This window comes from Zosterops lateralis, assembly GCF_965231275.1.
Source record: "Zosterops lateralis genome assembly, chromosome: Z".
Classification (NCBI taxonomy): Eukaryota; Metazoa; Chordata; class Aves; order Passeriformes; family Zosteropidae; genus Zosterops; species Zosterops lateralis.
In genome coordinates, this window is record NC_139800.1 from 45,414,159 (window position 1) to 45,439,233 (window position 25,075).

Consider the following 25,075-nt stretch of genomic DNA (forward strand, 5'->3'; position numbering starts at 1 on the left):
CGGGGCCGGCGGGAGCGGGGCGGGGCCGCGGGCGGCGGCGAGCGCAGGCCGAGGTACCGCGGGGCGCGGGCGGGACAGACCGGAGCGGCCTCTCCGCCCCTCGCAGCCGCCGCGGGGGCGCTGGGGAGGGCGAGGGAGACGCGAACCCTCCGTGGCGTGTCCGTCGGGGCGCCTCGTACCCCGCCGGGCCCTCGGGTGGGAGGGGTGTGCAGCCCTTCCCCCGGCGTGTGTGTCTCTGCGCCGAGGAGCTGGGGAGGAGAGCGGCCGGCAGGGCCGCCAGCCTGGGATTGTGAGGTTGGCGTGCCAGACGTTACCAATATAGGTGTGTAATCAATAGGCTTCTGGGGGGAGCGGCGCCACAGGGGTTTTCTCTCTTTTTTGGAGTAGAAAGTGATCTTTCACCCGCAGACGTTCTTCTATTAGCGAAAGGAACGGCTCCTACAAGGTTTTCCTCCTTTTGGGATAGGAAATGGCCCTGCACCCACAGACGTGTTATAGTCTTAGTATCTGGTGTGGATTGGCTTGCGTGTGGAGCAGCCTTGACGACGTTCTCCTCTGTTTTTGGAGAATACAATGACGTTAGCTTCCTTTCAACAAAGCCCTGGTGTAGTAAATTTAATGAGCAGGCAACCTACTGGTATCTGAGGCGGGTCTGCATGGGAGCCAGAGAGAGATTCTTCATTAGGAACTCTAGTGACAAGGAGTAATGGGTTCAAACTTAAAGAAGGGCAGTTTAGGCTAGATAGCAGGAAGGAATTTTTTACTGTTAGAGGCGCTGAGATGCTGGAACAGGTTGTCCAAGGAGGTTGTGGATGCCCCAACCCTGGCATTGTTGAAAACCAGTTCGGGTAAGACTTGAGCAGCCTGGTCTAGTGAGAGGTGTCCCTGTCCATGGCATGGGGATGTTGTGACGGGATGATCTTTAAGGTTTTTTCCAATCTCTTAACATTCTATGATTCTGTAAGTTACTTGCTAACACTAGCTGCGAGCGGTGACTAGGAAGAAGAGTGATTAGGTATTGGAATGGGCTGCCCATAGAGGCCCATGGAGTCACCGTCCCAGTCAGTGTCCAAGAAAAGACTGGACATGACACTTGGTGTCGTGGTGTGGTTGACAGAGTGGTGTTCAGTCTGGTTGGACTTGATGATCTCAGTGGTCTTTTCCAGCCCAGTTGTGATTCTTCAGGTGATTCAATTAATTTTTTCTCTCAAAGACAAGGAGTCTGTCTGTGGCCAGAGTGCCCCTGCATCCTTGCTGGTCCCCAGCCACAAGAACTCTCCATCATGTCGCCTGAGGAATTCAAGTAACTCTTTCTCAGTAGTGGGTTGGATTTTGGACTGTTTGAGGTTTGCAATGAAGTGTGTGGCTTTGTGATAAGTTCTGCACTTCCCTATCGGTTAACAGCGGGCCTGACGTGCAAGAGCATGGAGTAGCAGGCACAGGGCACTGATAGCAGTGGAGGGTTGTATAAACAGGAAGGGTCACAGATGTAGAAACTGTCACTATTTTCCCCATTTCCTCAGAGTGTTTCCATTTAATAGATTAGTGGAATGGACAAAATCTGAGTGCTCCCTTTATGTCAGCTTCTTTTGAACTGAAGAGTATTGTAGAAGCTATGAAAATTTTCAAGTTTTCCCAGAAAAGTACTTTCTCACTGATCTCAGAGTATAGTCTGCTGTATGAGTTATAAATCAAATCTGTCTTCATTTAAAGGTAACTTCTGGTTTTGGAATGAATTTAAAGTCTTAGAAAACTGCACAACTACCAGCTTTCCATTGCAAGTTTTAATGTCTGCTTTAAGCAACCTGCTATTTGACAAATAATGCTTTCACAGGTACATTGCTTTGTTTAAGGTTTTCTGTAATATCTTCCTCCACATTTCATTTCCCACCCTGCTTTGCCTGTTGCCACAAGGTGTAGCTTTTATTTTGTTGATGCAAACAAATGCAGTAATGTTTTTTTTGCCTTGCTATCTATTTTAGATAGGAGGTTGTATATGGAAGTAGCACTTTCTACAGTAAGGAATTCTTGGACACTTTTCCTAAGAGATCTGAAGCTTCCTCATGCTTAGCTGAAGTACTACTGTATTCCAGTAAACATTATCATAACAAAGGGACAATATTTTCTTTTTCTTCCTGTCTGATCAGGAAAGTAAGGTATCCAAGCTGAAGGCATCAGCAGGCGTTTTCTCATGCTCCTATCTCCATATAAATTCAGTTCCACCCTCTGGTTTGTTCAGAACTCTATATATTTCAGTATGTTTTGGCTTTATGAAGTGGTGGAAGACTTCACTGGGAATTGTTTTACACAAGTCATACATCACCCAGGCAGATATTCCGAACAGTAATGCTAAACAGGCCATTCAGTTTATCTTTTTGCGTCAAGCCATCCACATGGTTTTGTGCTCAGGAGAAAAATTATTGAAGGCGTTTGGTTTTCCCAGAAGAATGGTATATTAGTTTTGGATTATTTTCCCTCACAGCCTTGCACCTATTGTTTGCAGCTGCATTACTTTTAACTTGCAATGCATGATTCCATCAGCAAAAGTAGACTATCTACTTTCTTTTTTCTTCTTTTTTTTTTTCTCTTTAGGAAAAAATGTGCCTCAGAGACTGCTGACCTCAGATCTTGCTGAAACCTGCTTTATCAGGCAAGTGCCTCAGTCAGTCAGTTCATAAGATATACTCAACAAAATCATTATTTGCCTACTGAAATTGCCCTCTCCTCTCTCCTGGCAAGACTGTTCAGGCCTTTTCCATTCTCTTTTGCAAAGAGTATCCATACACTTAAATGTAGTCAGCACAGTCCTGAAAGCAAAGGTGGTTCATGGTGACCATATAAATGAATATTATACAGCCAGGTTTGGCTGTATTTCTTGTACCAGCTGAACTGATTTGTAAACCTAAAGTTGATGCAAACTCATAATAATGATGCATTAACAGACTGCATGAAATTCTAGTAGGATAATTCCAAGTCAGTTTTATTAGCCTTGTCACAGAATATGTCTCATCAATTTTGCTAAATGATGAAATGCAAAATGTTGCTATGTTAGATTTTTTTTAAAATTTCCATTAGTAAATAAGCCCTTTGGATTTTCTCCTACTGATTTTTATAATATAGGGAGATACTTAGTACTAGAGATTATTGTGTGGTGCTTTATTCAAGTAAGACTGTGCTCACAAAAATGAAAAGCTAATAAAACCTGTTTCCTCAAAAACATTTTTTCTAAGTACACCGTCAATAATTTCCATTATTTCTGTTTTATAAATATATTTGCCTACACCACTTTTTCAAAGTCCAACTTTAAGTACACTGAGGAACCTGGATGAAAGGTATCAGTTCAGGATTTAGGTGATTAGGATTAAGGCTAGTAAACTCATGGAGTCTTCAACACTTCCACTGTTCATCATGTGTAGTTCGTGCCTGCTATTTTTAATTTTTTCTGAGTGCAGTCTGGGCATATCTTTGGACTCTTAAAGGAAGAGAGCATAAATAATGTAGGATCCAATTTGCTGAGTCAAATCCATTCACAAAGTCCCATTGTCAACCACAGAGAGGGGCCATGACCTGCTACTACCCTGAAGCAGGAAGTAATTAGATAGCTTTTGATGAGACAGGTCTCAATTTTTGCCCTACATATAAGAATTTGTCTTTATTTTGTGAATTTTTGCCTGGTTTTCTCTTAAATGAAATATGCCAAATTTATGCCTATAGATATTTCAGTGTAAGTTAATACATCTTCAGGGGGTGGGCTACAGAATAGATATGCTCTAGTTTAGTATGCTTCAATTCTTAAAAGTTGGTTTATGTTATCTAAAACACTTCAATCTTATTAGAAACTCTTTGATACAAACGAAACCTATTTTTGTTTGTTTGCTTGTTTCTCTTACGTGGGAGAAAATTTTGAGGGGTTAAAGCCTTTTTGTTCTTAAGAAAGTGTGACCTGTGTTATTTGACTAGTTGAAGATGAATTAGCTTATCCTGGAAAACACACAACCTCTACAAATTAAGCAGCTGTTTCAAAGGGCAGGGGCAATGTTTTTGCTAATAAAAGGCAACTGGCAAAAGGAATTGCAGGTTCTGGCTTGTGTACTGGCTCACCATCACTGTCTTAACTTTATAATTTTTTTTTAAGAACTGATGGTGTCTGATGGTAACTGCATCAAGAGGAAAACACTCAAAATAAAACTGAAGTAAATGAAAACCCAAACCTCCATTTTTCTCATCCAGTTCATTCCCAGCCCATCCCATAAAGGACACATTGTTATCCAAATTAACTTTCAGACGTTGAGCAAATTGTACCATGCTCACAAAGTCAATACATAAGGTTAATAACTTGTACCTCGCATCAGTATTTCTTTTGTGTTACCTCATTGTTTACTTCTCAGACATCAAGAGAGCCTCTTATTTCTTTTTCACTGTGCTTGCACATTCCTTTGGTAGTGGGTCCTAAAAATCTCTGTGGTTTTGACAGTATGTTATCATATGGCACTTCCCTGGTGGACTCAGATAAGTTCAAATACTTTAGAAAACTATGGGGGAAATTCTGACTTTGGATAGCTAACAGCTATTTAGCACATTATGGTAAAGACTGGATTGTTTTTCATGTCTTTATGAGTCATGGCATAGGGTATTGTTGTAGTGTGCTTTATACTGAATATTGAAAGTCCTAATAATACTTTTCTGATACATAGATCTGAAAAATTAAGAAATAGTACATCCGCACTAGTGTGTGTCTTCATTCCCTCAGACTTCAGTGTGATCTGTATGAACTTCCAAGAGTAAAAGCCATTGCAATTGCAGTATTGGTCATTATAGTTCTACTTTTTTTTTTTTTTTTTTTGGCTTAAATCTTCATGCGTTGCTCATACATAACCACAGAGGGAAAAATGTAGCTCTTAAAAGGTCTGTAGATTCTTATTTGAAATGTAAAAAAATTAGTGTTACTTTCTGCCAGTGATCACTCTGAGAAAAACTGGTAACAAGGTGATTTTCTGTGCAGATGATTAATTACTGACAGATTTATAAATAAAAATGTATGATTTTACAAACAGCAAATTGCATTCCTTTCTATTTGAAAACCTTTTGCGGACAATTTACTCTGAGGTTGTTTACATTCTCTAGCCATCAAGAACCCTCATGGAGATAAGTCTGATCCCAGTCTACTGGGATGCAATGTCAAGCTGTAACTCAGCTAGCCCACATGGAATGGAGGAGTAACTCCTTGTCTTTTTCCCTTTCCTGTGTTCTTTTACTTGAAGCAAGTGCCAGTAGTCTGAAGATAAGATGAAATAAAGCTGGAATTTAAGATTTGGGCTTTGGTGTTGTTTTTAATGTAGGAAAAAGGACCTGCATTTTTGTCAGTTTTTAGAAGTTTGCAGCTGATATTTTTAACATTCTGAAGTTAATTGTATAAATTCCAGTTTTGATGTGATTATTATTAGATGTTGCTTGGTTTTCATCCTGTTCATTGGAACACAGGGTGGAGTTATGCCTGCATTTAAGAAAGCCATCGTTGTGAAATGGCTAAAAAGAGAAAAAGTCTTCAGTATAACCAGAAATAATTTGTCAGAATTGAGTCTATTTTCAATTACTGCTTTTTTCCCCCTGAAGCAATCTTATGCAGTTGGTACTATTCTCAGAGCTAGTGTAGACATGAATTAATTTATTGTATTAAAAAATAGAAACAGAGCAATAAAAAAAATTCAATTGCAATTATAAAAGGAAACAAGGTAACATAAACCTACAGAAAAGAAAGAAAAATTTTAAAGTCATTTAATGTCTGAAAAGCCTGTGATGTAGAATCCATATCTGAAAATAATTATACAAGGAAAAGGTTGATGAAATGCTGTATTTTTTTCATAACCAGACAAATGGAATGTGTCAATGGATGGAATTTAGTATGAACCACACTAACTTGCTCTTGAATTAAATTATTAACAAATTATTAACAGTGACTATTTTAGGAGTGGTTAGATATATGTGATGGAGTCTGGCTCTGAAAGTTTTCTCTTGACACACACTTGGTCTTTATCAAGGCTGGCAGTCTCTGAAGGCTGAGTCTTCATTACATTATTTAGGAGTTAAATCTCTTATAGCTTGCTTCTGAGTTGCACCAGCTATAAGAGCACCACTTGCTAAACACATGCACTGTGAGGGGAGCTTCTTAGAAGCTATTTTTAGTTATCTAGCCTATCATACCTTCGAACCACTGCAGATCACTCTTTGGCTGTTGTGGTTGCCCTTGAAGAAACATGAATTGCAATACAAACAGAACTCCAGTTCTGGGTATTTTGTTTGAAAATATTTGAAAACATTCAAGATAGCCTTGAAATCAGAAAATTCCTTCCTCCTTCAGTCAGGTATTTTTTCTGTTAGTGGATTATAACATTTTCTTGTAGACATTACTTTTTTTAACATGCTATCTCAGAGATGAGAGGAGAAGGAGGGGGAGATTACTGTCTCTGATGATGTGTGAATTCAGAGAAAGTACATATTGGTTCTTTTGAAGTGATACCCTTTTGTTTTGTAGTACCTAGTTTACACAGGTCTTTTCAGCTCTCCTGTGCAATGATCTTATTCAGATGAAGTGCTGGCATTAATAAGAAAAATATACACAGCACTTGTTGGCTGTCCAGAAACAGCAAGTAAATAAAATACGAACAACACAAGCATTAAGCTTAAGCAGTGATAGTTTGTCTTCTCTAGAATTCAGTGATCGAAGCAGCTGGGAGTGAGACTGAGACAAAGATTCCACACCCCCTCCCCCCTCCCCATAGTCTTTGCAGCATTGATACATAAGCAAAGTGTCTCAGTGTTTATGCGGAGAGAAAGACTGTGCAATAATTTCTCTTGGGCACTGTGCTTTTGTCAAAAAGGTTATTGGGAATGTCATATGTGTTTCAAAATGAAGGGCTGAAGTAGATATAAGTAACTGCATTATATGCAAGAAGGAAGAGAAGGTGAGGGTCTGTGTATTTTGTTTTCATGTTCAGATGCTAACTTTTGCACCTTAGTTTGGTATTTCAAGAAAGATGGGTGAGCAGAAATGAAGACAAGCAGATGCAATGAGTGTTATTGATGGTAGGCAGATAAGAATTTAGAGTGTTGTTGCAAGGAACATACAGAGAGGGAAGAGCTAGAGTAGATCTCTTGAAGGCTGTTCAGGGAAACTGATTTAAATTGGTGTGATATTGATAATGCATGTGTTGTTTTCAAAGTTATTCAAGCAAGTGGTGACAGAGGCAGTTCAGGCATTAATGTAAGAATCATCTGTATGTCTCTGACACAATAGATATTTCTGACAAAAAAAACAAAACCCTGTGTAATACTTACTGGGATGTAGTTGTCATTGGAACGTTGGTGTATTCTAACAGAGCTGATGTGGAACAATGGAGGAATTATACCAGTTCCTTGGCATTTACTTCTAGTTTTCTTCTGAATGGTCAACCCAGAAAAAACAGAGTGCGACAGAGTAAAAATTAGTTGACTGATAATGATACTTAAGGAGGAAAAACATAGGAATTGAAGACATCAGCATGCACAGTTTGTGGAAAATGGGCTCTCTCAGAATGATGCAGTGTAAGAAAGAGAAGCTTCTTCTGGACTGGATATGCAAAGAAATAAGTATACAGGCAGGCAATATTGAACTAGGGAGGCATCACAGGACACCTGCCAGTCCAGACCATCAGCACCAGGGAACCACTGCTCAGAAAAATTTCACATCTTAACCTCATGGCTTTAGCTAAAGGAATGTAATTGTGTAACTAGCTGTGCAGAGAAATGCTCCAACTCCTTGTGTAGGCCCATGTTCCTATTGTAAGACCTGTCCACAAAGATCTGATCTTTTATTCATTAGTATATATGAAACATGTGTAAACATTGACCTACTTTAAACATGCCTGTTTATGAGTCACAGGTGTTTTCCACCTTTGAAAGAACTTACGCTTTCCAAATATTGTGACACAGGTGCTTGTTGAAAGCTGTAATTAGCAAAAAATTGACTATAGTTACAGAAATAATAGTCTCAGTTCAGATTGACACACTTAGAATAACTTAGTTTATTGTTTCATTTCATATATGCTTAATTATTCCATTTGTGTTTTCACAGTGAAAGCCCAAAAATACAACAATTAATGAAATCTTCCCTTGTTCTCCACAAGTTCTGCTCTTACGGTACTTAATTATACCACTTACACTTTTTAACAATACTCTTAAAATGTATCACCTTCTCTTGTATTGGTGCTACAGAAGGCAGCTCCCACAAATGTAAGGAAGCTAGAAAAAAGCTCCACTGCTTATTCTAGAAAAAATGTGCAGAGTGAGAGTAGTTGTCTTAGGGAAAAGATGATGCTTTTTTATTTTAGCAATAGACTGATGTGCTGAAATCTTGCCAGGGTAGTCATTACAAGTATCCATTCAAATCCTGATGACTTGTACTCCATTTCAGTTTTGCAATTAATTCAGGGCCTGAGGGTGTTTGGTGATATTTGCTAGACAGTGAGGTTTAAATTAAGAATGACACATGAGCGTGAAGTGCAGTGAAACACTGATGAAAGCTTGCAAGCTGGACTAGGAAAGAGAAAAAGATACCAGTCTTACCTGCCTTCAGAAACCAATACTGGGATTTTGTGTCAGCTTCATGGAAAATACTTTGATTGTGTATGGACAGAGCTTCAGTGTGACTTTTCATGTAATTTGACTGAGTTAGCATCACCCTTCTGATTTCGTAATATTCACAGCCATAGTTCATTTCACTTCCTGATTGCAGCAATGGTGATTCAGCAGTGGGTTGGAAACTATTTTATTTTTCGTGTCTCCAGCTGTAGGTTAGTGCTGTAGTTTAATAAATGTTAGCCTTAGTCGCTGATGGCTAAAAATATGATACAAATATAAAACAAGTGAGTCTAACTAATGAAGCCTGATAATACTGTTTTTCTTTCAAGTTTTCCCCATGTTTCCTGCTAAAGGTTGTAATGCACAGAAAACGCAAATGAAGTTTAAAATGTACTGGGTGATTCCTGTGTATTCAAATGAGCATTTAACACAAAAACCAAATGCATTTAACACTAAAACCAAAATGTCCTCGTTTTGTCATTCATATAAGTGGTGAAAGTTAAGTTTCTGTGTTGGCTTAGCCTACCAGGAATGATGTAGTGTAGCTAAAATTCTTGATTATGCAGAGTCATTACATTTTTTTTCAGTAAACTGTCCTTAGAATATGGCCAGTTCAGTAATGACCTATTCCAATGCAATATATCTTATAAAAATTTCCAGGTGAACTGACTTTTTTTTTTTTTAATCTTTAAATCATAACACAGTCATTTAAGATTTGTTTGCTACTGCATAAGACCTCTACAGCACACTCAGTGTTTGGTAAAAATGGATAAATCTCTTCTTTTTGTATCATTCTTTTCTCCCAATAATGACTATTCTGTTATTCTGTTTACATATTGTTTGTAATTGTGTTTAAAATATCTGTGCACATATGTTATAATATATGTATATATATATTTCTTTTTACATTTTAGAGCTGTGATGGCCAGTCACCAAGCAGAAGTTCAGAGTTTGAAGCTAGATAATGATTCAGTTATAGAAGGAGTAAGTGACCAGGTACTGGTGGCAGTTGTGCTCAGTTTCACTTTCATTGCTGCTCTGGTATTTACGCTTTTAAGGTGAGAATGTGTTGACAGGAATTATTAACTTTTTATAAAAATCCTAACTTTCTTGACAACTTCATGCATTGGTACATAAAAACTGTGATTTTGTGACACTAGGGAAGTGATTGATTGCTTACTATGTTTAACTAATTGTATAGCTCAGAATCAAAAGTGGAGTTTAACTCTTCCTTATCTTCAGATAATCAAACTGAGTAGTGTTCATCATTCCTTAAGACTGAAAATGGTTAAATTCACAGTCTATGTGGCTGCTGTCAGTCCAGATTTGTCAATAACTCCAAAATTAATATTGGATATATTCCTCTAATATATGTTCTAGCTGAAGTCTCCTTCCAAGAAAACAAACAAACAACCCAAATCCAAAGAAATTTGCTGATTTTTTTTTTCAACAAGTATGCTGTAACATATACAACAAGTAATATATTCAACAAGTCTTCAATATATATTCTATACAGGAAAATGTTAAGTTCAGAATTCAATAACGGTAATAGTCAAATCATCAAAGCTTATTTTCATTTCAGAGTTCTTCTTTGCATCCTAACAAATATCTTAGCTTATGTGTTTTGGGAAAATGAGTCTGAACTTCAGATTTGCTTTTTTTTATTATTTTTTATTTTATGGATGTGTGTAAACTTCTGAACACATAGCAGTTTTCAAAACCAAGGGAACTCAATTTTAGTGACACAGTGGCATCATGGAACTCACTGAAGAAGATATGTCCACATGAGAAATATTGCTGGGGTAGAGTTACATGAGAGCAAGCTACAAAATAAACTATAGGTGGAAAAACTTGGTTGGACTGCACGACAGTGCTGCTGTTCAGAATCAGATCAAGGAGTCTTAAGAAATGCATTCACTTCACCTTGCCTTTTTTTTTCCCAAAGCTGTTTCAGTTACTCAGATTGCTTTAAGAATGCCTCTTTTTCATCTGCTCTGTTATGATTTCTCTAATCCTCATATTGATATTCATGGCAGTTGTGACTTGAATTTTAAGTCTTTAGTTTGAAAGTTAACACTTTATTTTTGAACTCTAGAAGGCAAGTAAGAAATATTTTTTAAAAAGTGAGTGGAACAAGGTCAGTAGTTGGCAAGAGTAGCAGGAGTTAAGTCAAAATTAAGTTTGGGGAGATGATGCACCAATAAAGAAGAGTTGCTTAGGGAGGAAGATAAGGGTAATTTTCAACTGCCTCTGCAGTGTAATGAAATAGGTAAAAAGTTTGACTGTAAATCCTTGGAATTCATGCTTTGATAGTTTATTTTCTGGAGGGTCAAAAACTGAAAACACAAAGCTTCCAGAGTTTGGAGGTCTGCATGGTATGATTTGTGGCTGGTGACAGGATTTGAGGAAACACATGTAGCTGAGTCAGAGGATATTTAGGTTGGATATCAGAAAAAAGCTTTTCACCAGAAGATGGTTGAGCATTGGAACGGAAGTCACAGCATCAGCCTGACAGAGTTGAAGACATGTTTGGGCAATGCTCTCAGGCATGTGTGTCTTGAGGTGTCCGTGTAGGGCCAGGAGTTGAATTCAATGATCCTGATGGGTCATTGCCAACTCAGCATATTATTTGACTGTGATTCTGTGACTGACAACTGAATGTCCTACCAGTATCCTCTTAGCTCCCTGCTCTGCTTTCTGGTATTTTTTGAAATTGTCTGTATTCAGCAGCACTCTTCATCTACCTCCTTTGTATTGCTGCCATCAAAATCGACACAGTATGCTAGAAAATCTGTACAGTACAAAAATTATAGTACTTTTAATTTATTTAGCACTGAGGCGGAAGTGAGGGAGAAAAAGAGTGTTTTTCTTTTTCTTCTCTAGTTACCTTAGACAGTACAGTGGTCTTTGTGTTCCTTGTATGGTATTCATTGCCCCAGTTTTTTTCTTTGCCTTTCATGCTTCTGTATCAACTGAACTGAAATACTTAAGTTGGGTAGGAACAGGTCATGGGTAAGTATACAGGAAAGAAAGCTTATGGTAATGAATAGTTGCAGGAGCTGAATAAAAAGAGGAATGAGGAGCAAGGAGTATGTGTTACAGTAGGTTTTGGGGCCAGAAGCAGAATATGGAGAGAACTGTTAAGGGATATAGTTGTTTTACTTGTTTCAAGTTGAAAGAACTCAATGAAGCATCCCGTCAAGGCTTCATTCATGCTTCTGGCAGAGAAACTTCCAAGCCATAATGAAGATTTATAACAAGTTGCAGATGTGTAGTTCAGGCACTATATAATACTTTTGCGAAGCCTGGGTGCTTTTGAGTTTCAAATTTTGATGAAATTGGAAGCCAGATTTTTTTCCATCCTCTTTTAGGCTGGTGAGTAAGTTGTCACATTACAAATGAGATTGTGAAAATTCAGTGTGTTCAGCAAATTAAAGGAAGTCTGACCCTTTAATTCCCTACAAGAGATTTGTCCTTGATGACTTACCTGTTCCATGTTCATGGGTCTACAGGTTAGATATTTTTAATCTCAGTTTTCTATCCATCATATGGTTTGAGCATAAGATCAAGTCACTATTTTCAGCAGAAGTGAGATCTTAGTCCTTGGAAATTAATAGTGTCCGTCACTGCAGAGTGATGCACCAATCCCCTTAAGCATTATCCCTCTCTTTCCTTGTGTGAGACTGCACACTGCATGAGTGGGCAGTCTTCTTCCTTCCAGTAATACTAGTTTGGTGGGGCTCTCTGGGGTACATAGCACAATCTTTCCACATCATGGGACCTTTTTCTTCATGTTTTGGTGTGCTAGCAGTCAGAAATGGGAAAATAAAAGGCCTTTGCATCTAACTTTATTTCTTTCTGGCTTGTGTTTGATAATGCCTTTAATTACATAGCACCATATTGGTATTCATTTATTTCAGTTGTCTTCTCACATTAATTGCATAATGGAAGTTATGAATTTGATGTCTTGAGCTCTGCCTGTCTCTTCCTGAGCATTGCATGTTTTTTCAGCTACCTCAGCACCATCTTATGCATAAGTGACAGTACATACTGTACAGCTCTGCAAATGCTGTCATGATTTCAGCACAGTATGTGATATCAGGGTAAGGTCATGTAAATGAACACTTTCAGTAGCAAATCTGCAATTAGTTGTTTATGGAGAAATCAGAATGAACTGTCTTACAATTCACACCTTCCACTTGTGCAAATCAAATTGAATTTCAATATATATCAAACATTCTGGTAAACTGAAGATGTGAAATATGTTCAATTTGTAGCATCTAAACAGAAAAATACTTCTGTACATATAACATGTATGACAGACAACATCCACAAAATCTGATTCATGGAGACCAAGAGTGCATAAGAAGGATTTTAATATAGGCTTTCCATCATATAACTTTAGTATGTCACCCACGTTCATATTAAATAAATTTTCTTTTTACTGATAATAATGTAATTATTAGCATGAAAAACATGAGACTTGTCTATTTCTCTTTGAAGAAAGAGTGAAGCAGACAAAATGTTAAACATAGCAATAATGCAATATTATGATTGCCCACATTAACTGAAGGAAAATATTGCAGAAGCTTCTACAGCCATTGAGGAAATTATAAACTATAACTGTGACCAGAAAATGTCCTCAAAGTTCAGCCAGTCCAGCCGTCATCTCTGACAGAGGATCAGCTTACCTCAATATCCCTGGAAGCATTGCAGGGGTATTGTTTTATGATTTAACTTTTAGTCAGTGATAGATCAAAATAGCCTGAGGTAATCTTGTCTGATTTTGTACACTAGATGCAGTTAGAAATGTGTTTCCACAAGCCTTAGATAACTGTGGGAAATAATTGCTCATCTTTATCGAATGAAAGACTTATCCTGTCACCTTTTCACTCCATGAACAGTCTTCTATATAAACTGACATTGCTTAAATCTTTCTCTAATGTTTAAAAAATGTGGGCAGTAGTTCTTATTATCTTCTGAACTTCCTCCAACTTCTCTGTATGTTTCTATGCATTTAGCCCAAAATGGAGAACAGAATCCAGCTGAGACCTCAAGAGTGCTGAGCAGAATGTATCATCATTGAAATCCATATGAATTAAGCATAACAATTCACATTTTTTAATACGCTGTTGACTCACATTTAGTATAACTCCACACCTCTGATTGTTTTCAGCACATTTTTAATTTCAATTCTGTGCCAGTGTGCTTTTGAATTTCAAATCTGTAATATATCCATCTTCCTTTCTTCAGTGTGTTCCTTCCCAATGATTCCTCTTGGCATATCTAAAATATGGTTTGCTTGCCTGTAGAGTCTTTCTATTAAAAAAAAAAAAGAGTGATTTTAAAAGAATGGTTTCTTTTTATACCCAGTCTGCTGATAGTTACATAAATTCAGTATTCTAAATGTAAGTTTGTCTACCCTTTCTTATGCAAATGTAATGTAGCAGATAAAATTTAAGTAATTAGGAGGTTTCAACTCTATAACTTAGGCAGTGAGTGAAAAGCTAGTCGTTTATGAGTAGACCAACAAATAAGAAACTAGCAGTGGAGACAAAAATGAAAAATATTTCTGCATGTTTAATCAAAAAAGCTTTCAAGCAATTTCATTTTTTGTAGGTTCATGGCTTAATTTTTTCTCAGATTAAAATCTAGTTTTAACATAATTTAATGATTGATTATAGAGTCTCTGAAAAATCTTGCTGCTGTACAGCTTTAAGTGTCCAAAGTAACTTTAGGATCCAGAATAAATTCCTGTTTCCTTAATTATTTGTGTACTTCCTTTAAAATCCTTTATAGCAGGAAAGAATGATTTTTTGCCCTTTGTTTAAGTTTCATATTTCTTTCAGTAAGTGATTTTTCAGTTTGGGATCACAGGGGCTTTATTGCTTGTATTTCCTTTCACAGAAATGAACATCAGAACATACATCCAGAAAATCAAGAGCTAGTGCGAGCTCTTCGTCAACAGCTTCAAACTGATCAGGTGCTGTACTGAGTGCTGGCATCATTCAGCTTTCTGATGTGGGGTACTGTAGGCTTGCTTCTCTGAGGCTCTGGAAAATGATCTTAAAAGTTACGGGAGCTTACTTACTGTACAGAGGCGTCCTTGAAATCCATCAAGTAATGAGATAATGTAGCCTTTTAAAAATCGATACATTAAGTAATTAAAACTAAATTTTGTCTGGTTCTTTTTCCAAATAAGTTTTTGCCACAAGGTGGAGTATGTTAGATTATGCTGTGTGCTTCCTGGAATGTTCCTGGGAACTTAAGGGTAAAGGAAAGGAAATCTGGAGTTTGCTGAGACAGGACAGGGGTTAGATGTTTAGACTGATAAACAGTATGTAACAGAACAATGGCACAGCAACAACAGCTAGGCAGCAGCGTGACAGAGAGGAATTTTTTAGCGAAGCCTTTAGTCACAGGACAGAGAATACTAGTTTTAAACTGAAAGAAGCTAGGTTGAGATGGGATGTAAGGTAGAAATTCTTTACCGAGGGTGGTGAGGCACTGGAACAGGCTGCCCAGAGAAGTTATGGATGCCCCATCCATGGAAATTTTCAAGGCAGGGTTGGATGGGGCTCTGCACAGCCTTGTCTAGTGCAGAGTGTCCCTACCTACCTATGGCAGGACACTTGGAACTTAGTGATCTTTAAAGGCCCTTCCAGCTCAGACCATTCAATGATTCTGTGACTGCATGCAGTTTGGACAGGTAGTCTAGGTCATACTGTTGGAGAATATTGAAAACAGTCTTTCATCATGGTACTTCTTGAAATATCAACAATGCATATTTATGTGGAAGACAAAAATGGCAAAATGAAGAGAAAAACTGTTCCATGACAGTGACATACACAAGCTGGTATTTCTGTTTGGGCTTGGAAACACTAAATGCTGCAACTGGTAAGCAACAGAGTTGTTACCTGGCTCTGGATAGAACTACTCAGGATAATGAAGTAACAATGTACATCCAAGTTTGTTATTCATGCTCCAGCATGTCTGACCTAACTCAGTGTGAAGTACCAAGGAGGTTCTTTCTTTGTGGTCTTTAAGTGGTTTAAAGCACATACTTATTTAACAGACGAGGGGAAAATAATGGTCCTATCACAAGAACTTGTTCATTGAATCATTTTAAGTATATGTCTTGGTTTGAAAGACAGATGTCTGCTAGGGAAGGCAGGAGTCTCCCTTGGAATGCAGAATGTAAACTCACTCCCTCCAAATTATTAAAATTTTGAAATTAAGGAGCTCTCAGGCAAAGACATAAGGATAGGAATAACAGTTCTTTACTAGTATGTATAACAAGGCAAACAAACAGCTATGACATTAACAACAAAACCGAACTAGGAAGCCAGTGACAGCCACAGGCCCTTTCCCCTGGCTTTTGTCCGAGATGGGGAGGGATGGAAGAGAGGCTGTGCTTTATGACCCACCCTGAGGCAGTCAGTCCCACTGCCTCTGCAGGACACTGAGGAGCACCAAGCTGGAGCAGCAGGAATGAGCAGCAATCCCGGGGCAGTGGATGAGATGTATCAGAAACTCCGCTGCAATAGCTGGAACTGAGGGATGTCTCGGCAGGGCAGGGGGTGTGGGGCCCAGCAGCAGAAGAAAGGCAGCTCCTGGCTGGGTTATGGTGAATTCCTTTCCCCAAGCCGCAGGGTCGACCTGGTCCTCCAAAGCCCAGAGAGAAAGAGAGCAGCTGCCCCCAGCCCCATCCTTTACCTGCCCCCAAAACTGGTGCTATCTCTCCCCTCCAAGAGGAACTTCCGGAGAAAAAAAGAAGCATAGCCTGATGCTACACACTACTCTCCCGACCTTGGCCACTTCTTTTGTTTTGCTTTAGTACCCAGTAGTTAGTTTCCTAGCAGCTTATGGGAAAAAATTCTATAAGTAAAAAAAAAAAAAAAAAGAAAACCAACCCCCAACAGTGTGTTTGATTTTTATGTTTAAATACATTTCTTATTTCACACAGTTCTGCTTTTGATAGTTTGACTTACAGTGAATGAATACCAATTTATTATTATTTTTTAGAACTCAGTAATAAAATAGTATCTCTAACACTTTGCATTTTCCTGCTGTTCCAGCAGGATGCTTCTGCTGGTGATCGGCATCGCTTCTATACAGATATGTCGTGTCCAGTCTGTTTGCAACAAGCTACATTTCCTATAGAAACGAACTGTGGACATCTCTTCTGTGGTAAGCAAGAAAAGCTCCTAGTTCCAAAGATAAAACTAGAACAGAAATACAAACTTTTGGCACTAGCCCAGGCATTCCTAATTCAAACCTTTGGTTGCTTTTAACTGTTTATCATTGCATCTGCAAAAGAAATAATTTTTTGTAAATAGTTGAGGAAATACATTTATGAATAAATAGTCACTTTAAAAGTGTGCTGCACTATTTTCTGTGCTATCAGGAATGAAACTGGTTAGTTTTGAAATATCAAAGAATATAATTTTTTTCCAGTTCAGTAAAAAACTTAAGAGGTTGAAGAAAAATTGGAAATGTACCACTAAAAAAAACTTGGTTTAGATAGAATAAGATATTCTTTATCTCGCAGAATATTTCTTTCTTGGAAGTCCCGCAGAATTATGAGTAAGTGCATAGTTGATTGAAGTGTGAAGTATATAGTGTGTACCATGTCTCGTTGTTTAAATGAAAAAACAAGCAGATTTGGAAAACAGATAAAATACTCACATTTTTATATTTATCTTCATCTGTTGAAACTGATGATGATAAAGCCAAGTTTTCAGGATAAATTTTACATCTCTTGACATTTTCGTGACTTGTAAATTTTAAACTGGTAAAAAATCTAATTTCTTCTTCACTTAGTAATTAAAAATTTGTTGTGTTTTCAGGAAATAATGGCTTAAAATTACTGATTCAGTTCAACCTATTCAGGATTTTTCTCAATAGCATTGAATTTGAACGCGTTAGTTCTTGGTATCTTCAGTGCTTGCTGTAAACAAAATTACATCAGAAAATGTAGATTTAACCTAAGTGCTTATACACACTTTCTGTTGTTTCCCTTGAAAGTGTGTAACATATTATTTCAGGCGATGCGCATTTCATGTCAGGAGTTTAAATGTGTGTACCTTACCTTCTCCAGGTTCCTGCATTATTGCCTACTGGAGGTATGGCTCATGGCTGGGTGCCATCCGCTGTCCAATCTGCAGACAGACGGTAATATTTTAAGTCATCATGACCTGTCAGTTTGGCTGTCTAGGATACCCTAGGATATCCTAGTCTAGGATAGCCTGCCACAAGACATGTAAGCTGCAATAGAGAGGCTGGCAGATAAAGAAGTCTGAGGGAACTGAAAGAATAGAGGGCAGAGAAAGTTGGAGAAACTGAAAGACTATAGAGGGATATGTGAGACAGAAATGGTGGATGTTCAGTTTTTCCAAACTTCTTGCTTTGCAAATGGCTCAAAAATTCAGATTGTTCCTGCAACTCAAATGTAAGTAAACTCCACTGATAACTCAGCTATGTTGCTGTAAAGAGTATGTGAAAACAGAAAAATATGAGCTTTTAACTATGATTCTTTCATGCTTTCTGGTTAGGATGTTATTTAACTTCTTTTGCCAGAACTTGTATCTGAAAGGCCTGGCTGTTGTAGTAGACTGCCAGTAGCAGCACACTACTGGTTCCTGAGAAATACCCTCTCCTTTCCCTCTGTCCCTACCAAAAGACCTATCTATGTTAATTTCTTATTTTGGCCTTATTTTTTAACTTGTATGTATTATTAATTTCATCTTTGTACAGCCAGCATTTACTTACTTCCTACACAACTTACTTACATGATCAGTTTGAAATATGTTCCTGCAACTCATTACGGCTTAGGATCTCTCAGTCTGATAGTGTATGTTTTAACAAAAGTATATCTTTAATTTAACACTGCGCAAACTACAGAGCTAGTAACTTCTAATGAATTATGTAGCTCATGCTGTTGCCCCTCCATTATATCCTGCGTTGATTGTGTATTTCAGCAGCACAAATGACTGTTAGAAGACAGTTGAAGGAAAGAAAAATAGATAAGACTGGAGGAAGAATGGGTAGGTTTAGAGTATAGCCAGTGAGGAAAATTACACAAATAATAAAGGTGGAAAAGGTAGAAAAGGAGAAAATAAGTGACTTTTTTAGTGTCTTTCCTTAAATATATTTTCATTTACCTTCATCTGAGTTACAGGTATATTATGTGGCACTGTTTGCATGGTTATGTATTCATTCTCACCCTGCTTTATAAATGGGGAAGATAAAGATGTATACATGAACATGAGTCATACAAGAGATTTGTGGCAGGACTAGAAGTTGAATGTAGATCTGCTCATTCTCTTGTTTCTAAATGTGACTGCCACACAGATTTATATTTAGTTGCCAGGTATAAGGAAAGCTTCTGAAGACTGTAGTAATTTCAAGTGCTATGCCTTCCCTGTTTCCTATGATATCTGCATTTTATACCTGTGCATTGCTTCCATATAGAGCTCTCAAGTTTTCTGTAACTCCTATGCAGAATGATAGCATACGTAAAGTCATATTCATATATATCTTACTTCTCTATGTTTGTGTGAAAATTAACCCAAGAAAAGAGCAAAATTCTCCGTCCTTACAAAAGAGCTCAAGGTTTAAGTATTTTTCTTTTAATTCATCACAGTATGAGGGTTGATATGCAAAACTATGAGTTTTGCTGCATATTTGTTGTCATGCAAGGCAATTCTAAATATAGAAAAAGAAAGGCCTCGTTGATTGCTTTATTTGATTTTTAATTCAGGAAACAAAATTAGATTAATTTGGTACATTAATTTTGTTCTCCAAATCATCTGTCTCACTTAATGAAACAAAGCATTTCAGTGTTTAGAAAAAAACATATAAGCCTTTCTTAAAAGGAAGGTTACTTTGCACTTCTTATAACAATCTCTTTAAAAATTAATACTCTGTAAGGACCTGTAAGCAATTAATTAGTTAAAATTTAATAGCAGTATCCATGCCAGTAATTTTCAGTTTATTCTCCTATTAACTATTCAACTAAACCAAAGGTTTTTTCTATGTAGTTAACTGAAGATGACTGTTTTACAGTTGCATGTGTAACATGATCTCCCTGCTGTGCCTAGGTAACACTGTTCTTACCACTCTTTGGTGAAGATCAGCAGGGTGCAGCCCAAGTGTTTCAAGATGTTAATGATTACAATCGAAGATTCTCAGGACAGCCCAGATCTGTAAGTTTTGAGTAAATTTAGGTGGAAGTCTGTGGTATCAGGAGAGTTTGAGAGTAGTTTTTTTATAGTTGTGGTTTTTCCCCTTTTCTTTTTCTTTCCCTTGGATGTGGATTTTCTATTCCTGATGCTTAGAGCGTAAGCAGCTTTCCTCCAGGAGGCTCATGTTGGAATGGTTAAGTCAAACCCAAGACCTCAAAATTCTTTATTTGTCATTTATGAAAATGTATGAAAACTTGCTTTTTTGTTGTGAGTGAGAATCTCATAAGTCTTGAGTTTTCTCAAGTGTTCATGTGTTAAGTTGGTTATTAGATATGAGTCATTATTTTGAAAGGATCAATAATTTGTCAGTAAAAATACTTAATGAAATACATGACCTGCAAGGAAGAATATTCACTTCAATTATCTCTTTACATTGGTTTGAAGAATCTGAGGTTCTACTCTGTGCCTTTCTTCTCAGACAGCTATATGCGGCCTTGATTTTTAAATTTTCCCCTAGATTGTATTACAATCTTTATTCTCTTCTCTTATTGAAGAAAAACAGATTTTTTTTTCTGTAAATAACTAAGAGGGGTCGTCAAAGTTCTACAAATGTTAGAAAGTCAGCCTTGTGAGCCCGTCTCCTGTGTGCATGTCCTAGTAACCTCCCTCCTTGTCTTCATTTCTGATGGGATTTGGATATAGCAAAAAGACATTAGCAAGAAAAGTGTACAGTACAAAGAGACAGAAGAGGGAGGGGTATTTTTCTAAACCACAAAATGTGTGGGTTTTGTCTAGAAGAGATTGAAACTACCTTTTAGGCTCCATTAGACCTCTCTGCGAGCTGTGTCTAGTCCCCAGGAACCTGTCAGAGGTCATGCCAGAAATCTGCACTAAAGCCCTAATTGGACTAGGTAAATTGTCTTTGATTTATACACAGTGTTCCCACATAATTTTTTTTTTTCTCAAAAACTTTTTCAGCTATGGCAATAACTCATTTTAATGGAGTTTAATGGCTCCGTGTAGAAACTGTGTACCATAGAAGGCAACCTGTATAAAAAAAGTTTTGAAGTTCACCCCTCTCTACTCAGTCTCTTGCTGAGCTGGCAGAATCAGAGTAGCAAAATGGAAAGGAGCCAGGAATGGATTCATGTAAAGGTTTTTTAGTTTACTTTGAAGCTTCATCCATCCTTTGGAAACTTGTGTGAATCACTGATTATACTCCAGGAGAGGGGGTGTTGTGTTTCTGAAAAACTGTAACCTATTTTACTTTACTTGTTAGGTTTTTTCTTGCAGCCCTGGTTTGTCTTGCATTATGATCAATATTTCACTCCAGTTACCCTGTTTGCAATTTTTCACTTTCCCAGTCATTTGTTTTCCTCTAGTATTCATTGCTTTTCCTTCATAATAGATGCCAGTATATTTTCTAGTGATGTCTATTAAGTGTATGCTTTTCATTATAGAATAGCACAGTTTGACTGTTTCTTGAAAACATATATTCTCAATCTGACTTTCTACCTGGTAAAACTAAACTCATCAACTCTTACAGATTTTTTTAATTCCTATAGATTAACAGATTCTAACATGTAATGTAGTAGTAGAAACTTAAGTTTAGTATGGATGAGTTGCTAAAGCAAAATACTAATTTGGGGTTCTTTCTTTATAGATTATGGAAAGAATTATGGATCTCCCCACTTTACTGCGACATGCTTTCAGGGAGATGTTTTCTGTAGGGGGCCTCTTCTGGATGTTTCGCATCAGAATATTCCTCTGCTTGATTGGAGCCTTGCTGTACCTGGCTTCACCTCTGGATTTTCTTCCTGAAGCTCTGTTTGGAATTCTGGGGTTCTTGGATGATTTCTTTGTCATTTTTCTTTTGCTGATATATATCTCTATCATGTACAGAGAAGTGGTAACACAGCGTCTAAATAGATGAAGTGGACAAAAGTGACCTAAAAGCAGAATCAGTTGTGGAATGTTTTAAAAAGAAAACTATAACGTAAGTATGGTATAGCAAGGTGCCTGTGTATGATTTCAGTAGTAACAATTTCTTAGCTGGTTATGTTATACAAACACAAAGGGTTAGTGTATGATGATGCTTAACTGGAATCTTTAATTCATGCATTACATATGCTTCATAAGGATGAGGTTAGTTTTATAATGTTGTAATAAACCACCTCCATCTACTTCCACCTGATGAATAACTGTGTGTAATGAAAGCAGGAAACACTCTTTTGGTGTGTTGTGGTTTGTGAAAAGGAGTTCTAGCAAAGTACTTCAAACAATAAGCCTGTTTCCATAATCTAGATGTGTAAGAAAATTCAGAAATTCTTCACAGTGCAGTTATCATGGCTAAATTGTTTGATATCTTCCTCTTGTGAGCTTGAAATTTTTGAAATAAAATCAATTTTGTTTGTCTCTGTGGAAGAAGAAATCCAAGGACCACATTACAATTATCACCCTGCAGTTTGCTGTTGTCCACATGCTTCAGAAAAGTAAGGATAATACCTTGGTATTGCTTGAACTGCACTATGTACAGTTGCATGCAATTTGTACCATTTTATTTTTATATTTGGGAATATACACACAGTAACTGCTCTATGTTGAGAAACCAGTATTATGCACGTCACGCTTGTTAGTGCTCTATTTTTTTAAGTGAGAGCATGATTTTTCTCTTCAGACTATTTTATTTGAAAAGTATGTATCTTAGAAGCAGAGGTTTTGTGCTGATTTGGGTCAATGCAATGTGTCTGAAATGCAACTTTGCATTTCTGTAGATGCATTAAAACATTTGCCTAGTTGGAGAGGACACTCAAATTCCAAATAGTGGTTGAAAAAAAGAAGTCAGAACTGGATGTTTGCACTACATGTACATGTACTTGTATGTGTACAGTGTAGATGTTTACCCTAATGTACATTCTGCAATATATGTGTACTAAACATAGATATTGGGGTGATTTTCAGTTGGAGTTTTCTTGTTTGATATGTTGTTTGATTTGGATATTAATAGAAGAGGTTCTGAATTACCTTGAAAAATAATCTGTGATAAGGGACCACAAAAACTATTGAAAGTGTTTTCAGAAATACCAGGGTATTAATTATCCTTAAAGCTGATTTTTTTCATGTTGAATTGGAGCATAGGCTATCATAGATATACAAGTACTTTGAAAATGCTTTCATTTTGAGCAATGATTGCCACTATAAAGGTCCAGGATATGGCAGATCATTGTACTTTTTAGCTAGAGGAATGATAATTGCAATTTAACTTCCTGAGTACTTGAAAGACAATGAATTAATAGGTGATTCTTTGTGTGTTTACATATATAGGTGAGACTTACAATGAAAGGGACCTTTTCACCGCTTCTGTGTTTTCCCCTTGCAGGTGTCTTTCCACAGCTTCTAGCACTTAGGCATGTGCAGGAAGATGATAGAGCTGAAATTTCAGGTGTCAGTCATTGAGGGTGCAGATTGTCCTTCAGTGTCAGTGCTCTAAATAACATTCATTTAAAACTAAATTCACCAATTCTTCATTTGAAAATTTAGTTTTGGAAATCCAAGGACATTTTACAAATGAACTGGAAAGCTAAACTTTTCTTTGTTGCTGTTTGTTAGAGATGGGCAAGAAGAGAAAAGGGAAGTGAAGCGAGGTTTGGAGGAAGAGAGCTAGAGAGAAAATTACATTTTTTGGAAGCAAATGCTTACTAACTTTTCTTGGGCATCTTGGTTGACTTTTTCCCATTGTGTTGGCATTGCCAATGTATGGTGACGTTTTAGTGGCTACCTCAGTTAAAACTCTTTAAGGTATTATTGGGTGAGGGTGAGATATTCATAAACTGTTAGATGCATTTACAAAGCAAGATAGTAGTTTAGGATGTTATGTAAGACAGGATTTCACAGTTTTGCTGTAAGTATTGTTTTTGGTTTTGGGGTTTTCTTTCCCAAGAAATTTAGCTGAAAACAAAAATCTTCTTTTTTGATTGAGTAAATTTAACACTCTTCTTTCTCCTGGAGTTTAAGTTGTAGGTCTGCTTAGAGAAGAGTGTGAACTGCTCTTGTAGAGTAATTGGGGTTTGTTCGTGGATTCTGTTGATCTAGTACCTCATCCATACTTTTAGCCTATGATTATAATTTTCCAATGACTCTCTAAATCTAGAGTGGATATAGATGCACATGAAGCTGCTTACTGATTGGTTTTCTTTGAATTTCTCAATTCCATGTGCCACTGTGAAGTTCATGTGGAAATATCCCTGTCCTACACAGGGGGATCCTGTGTACCTGAAATCATACACAAACCACATCTGAGAGACTATATTAAGTTTCCTCATGTTCTTTTTCTTCAGTACGTTTTTCATAACCAGAAGGGTTTCACTGAGAGGCTTCTGCTTATATTTGAGTAATGAGTAACATTGTAATCTTAAATTCAACGCATTAAATGCTTGACAGAATTAGGACTGTTCTTTTCAGTGATATACGTGCTTGCTTGTGGATATTCTTTTTTGGTCCTGCAAGCCGATGATAAACAGTATTATGACTTGTTCAGGCCTTTTTGTGTAATGCGAAGATGCATCTGGCCTGCAATGTCTGGCCGCTGCTCCTTTCCGCAAATCTGAAATAGCTATAAGTTGGCTATCTTGAGTACTTAGCTTGAGCTTAACCTAAGGTCTAGAACTCCCAAGAAGCTGGAGATTAAAATCTGAGCATGTAGTATTCCTGAAGTGTGTGCTGCCAAGTTGTTCTGGCAGCAATATGAAAGGTAAAGCTTAGGGCTGAACTGGCTTCAGAATGTGAAGGAAATATGATGCTGTGTGCAGAGTGACTGCAAACGTCACTGTGGTTTTGTCTCCTGAGATAGGGCAGGCGTGTCACTTAAGGGAGAAAAAATTAAAAAAGGAAAACTATAGCAGGAAGATGTGTGGGGATAAAACACAGTTCTTAAAAGATCACATGGGCACCAAAAGCTGTGTGAAATATTTTGATTGTTCTAGCAATATTACAAAGAGGAAAACAAAAATTATACTTAATAGCTCTTACAAAATAACTTGTAGCATCTTGAGGCCTAATGATCATCGCTGTATAAAGCGATCCATTTCTGTGCTGTTCGTGTGTTCCACACCATTGGTGTCTGTGAGGATCAGGCACAACAGTGTGGTTTGGGGATACAATTTTGCCGTAAGTTTCATAAAACTGTAGCAGTATGTTACACTAAATTTTTAAGAAAAAAGAATTTAAAACTACTTGTTGTTACTTTTAATGATAATAAATTGCTGTTAAAGAGA

The 25,075-nt window shown here is 37.4% G+C and overlaps 1 protein-coding gene across 4 annotated transcripts; it reads left to right on the forward strand.

Moving 5' to 3' along the window:
- Positions 1-16: 16 nt before the first annotated feature.
- Positions 17-25,075, forward strand: RNF170 (ring finger protein 170). Of its 4 annotated transcripts, none has more exons than XM_083883494.1 (8): positions 17-53; positions 2,593-2,650; positions 9,531-9,674; positions 14,524-14,599; positions 16,698-16,806; positions 17,717-17,790; positions 19,719-19,823; positions 21,466-25,075. In XM_083883494.1, exons 3-8 carry the CDS (start codon positions 9,538-9,540, stop codon positions 21,733-21,735), a joined length of 771 nt encoding a protein of 256 aa, XP_083739620.1. In that variant the 5' UTR covers positions 17-53; positions 2,593-2,650; positions 9,531-9,537; the 3' UTR covers positions 21,736-25,075. The 4 variants fall into 4 exon arrangements, with proteins under 4 accessions (XP_083739620.1, XP_083739623.1, XP_083739621.1 ...); XM_083883497.1 differs by lacking the exon at positions 17-53 and adding an exon at positions 113-322; XM_083883495.1 differs by lacking the exons at positions 17-53; positions 2,593-2,650 and adding an exon at positions 214-322.

Coding starts and splice junctions, on each gene's coding strand:
- RNF170 (XM_083883494.1), top strand. CDS start 9,538: ATGGCCAGTCACCAAGCAGAAGTTCAGAGTTTGAAGCTAGATAATGAT. Junction 9,675..14,523: donor CTGGTATTTACGCTTTTAAG/GTGAGAATGTGT, acceptor TTCCTTTCACAG/AAATGAACATCAGAACATAC. Junction 16,807..17,716: donor CTGTGGACATCTCTTCTGTG/GTAAGCAAGAAA, acceptor TACCTTCTCCAG/GTTCCTGCATTATTGCCTAC.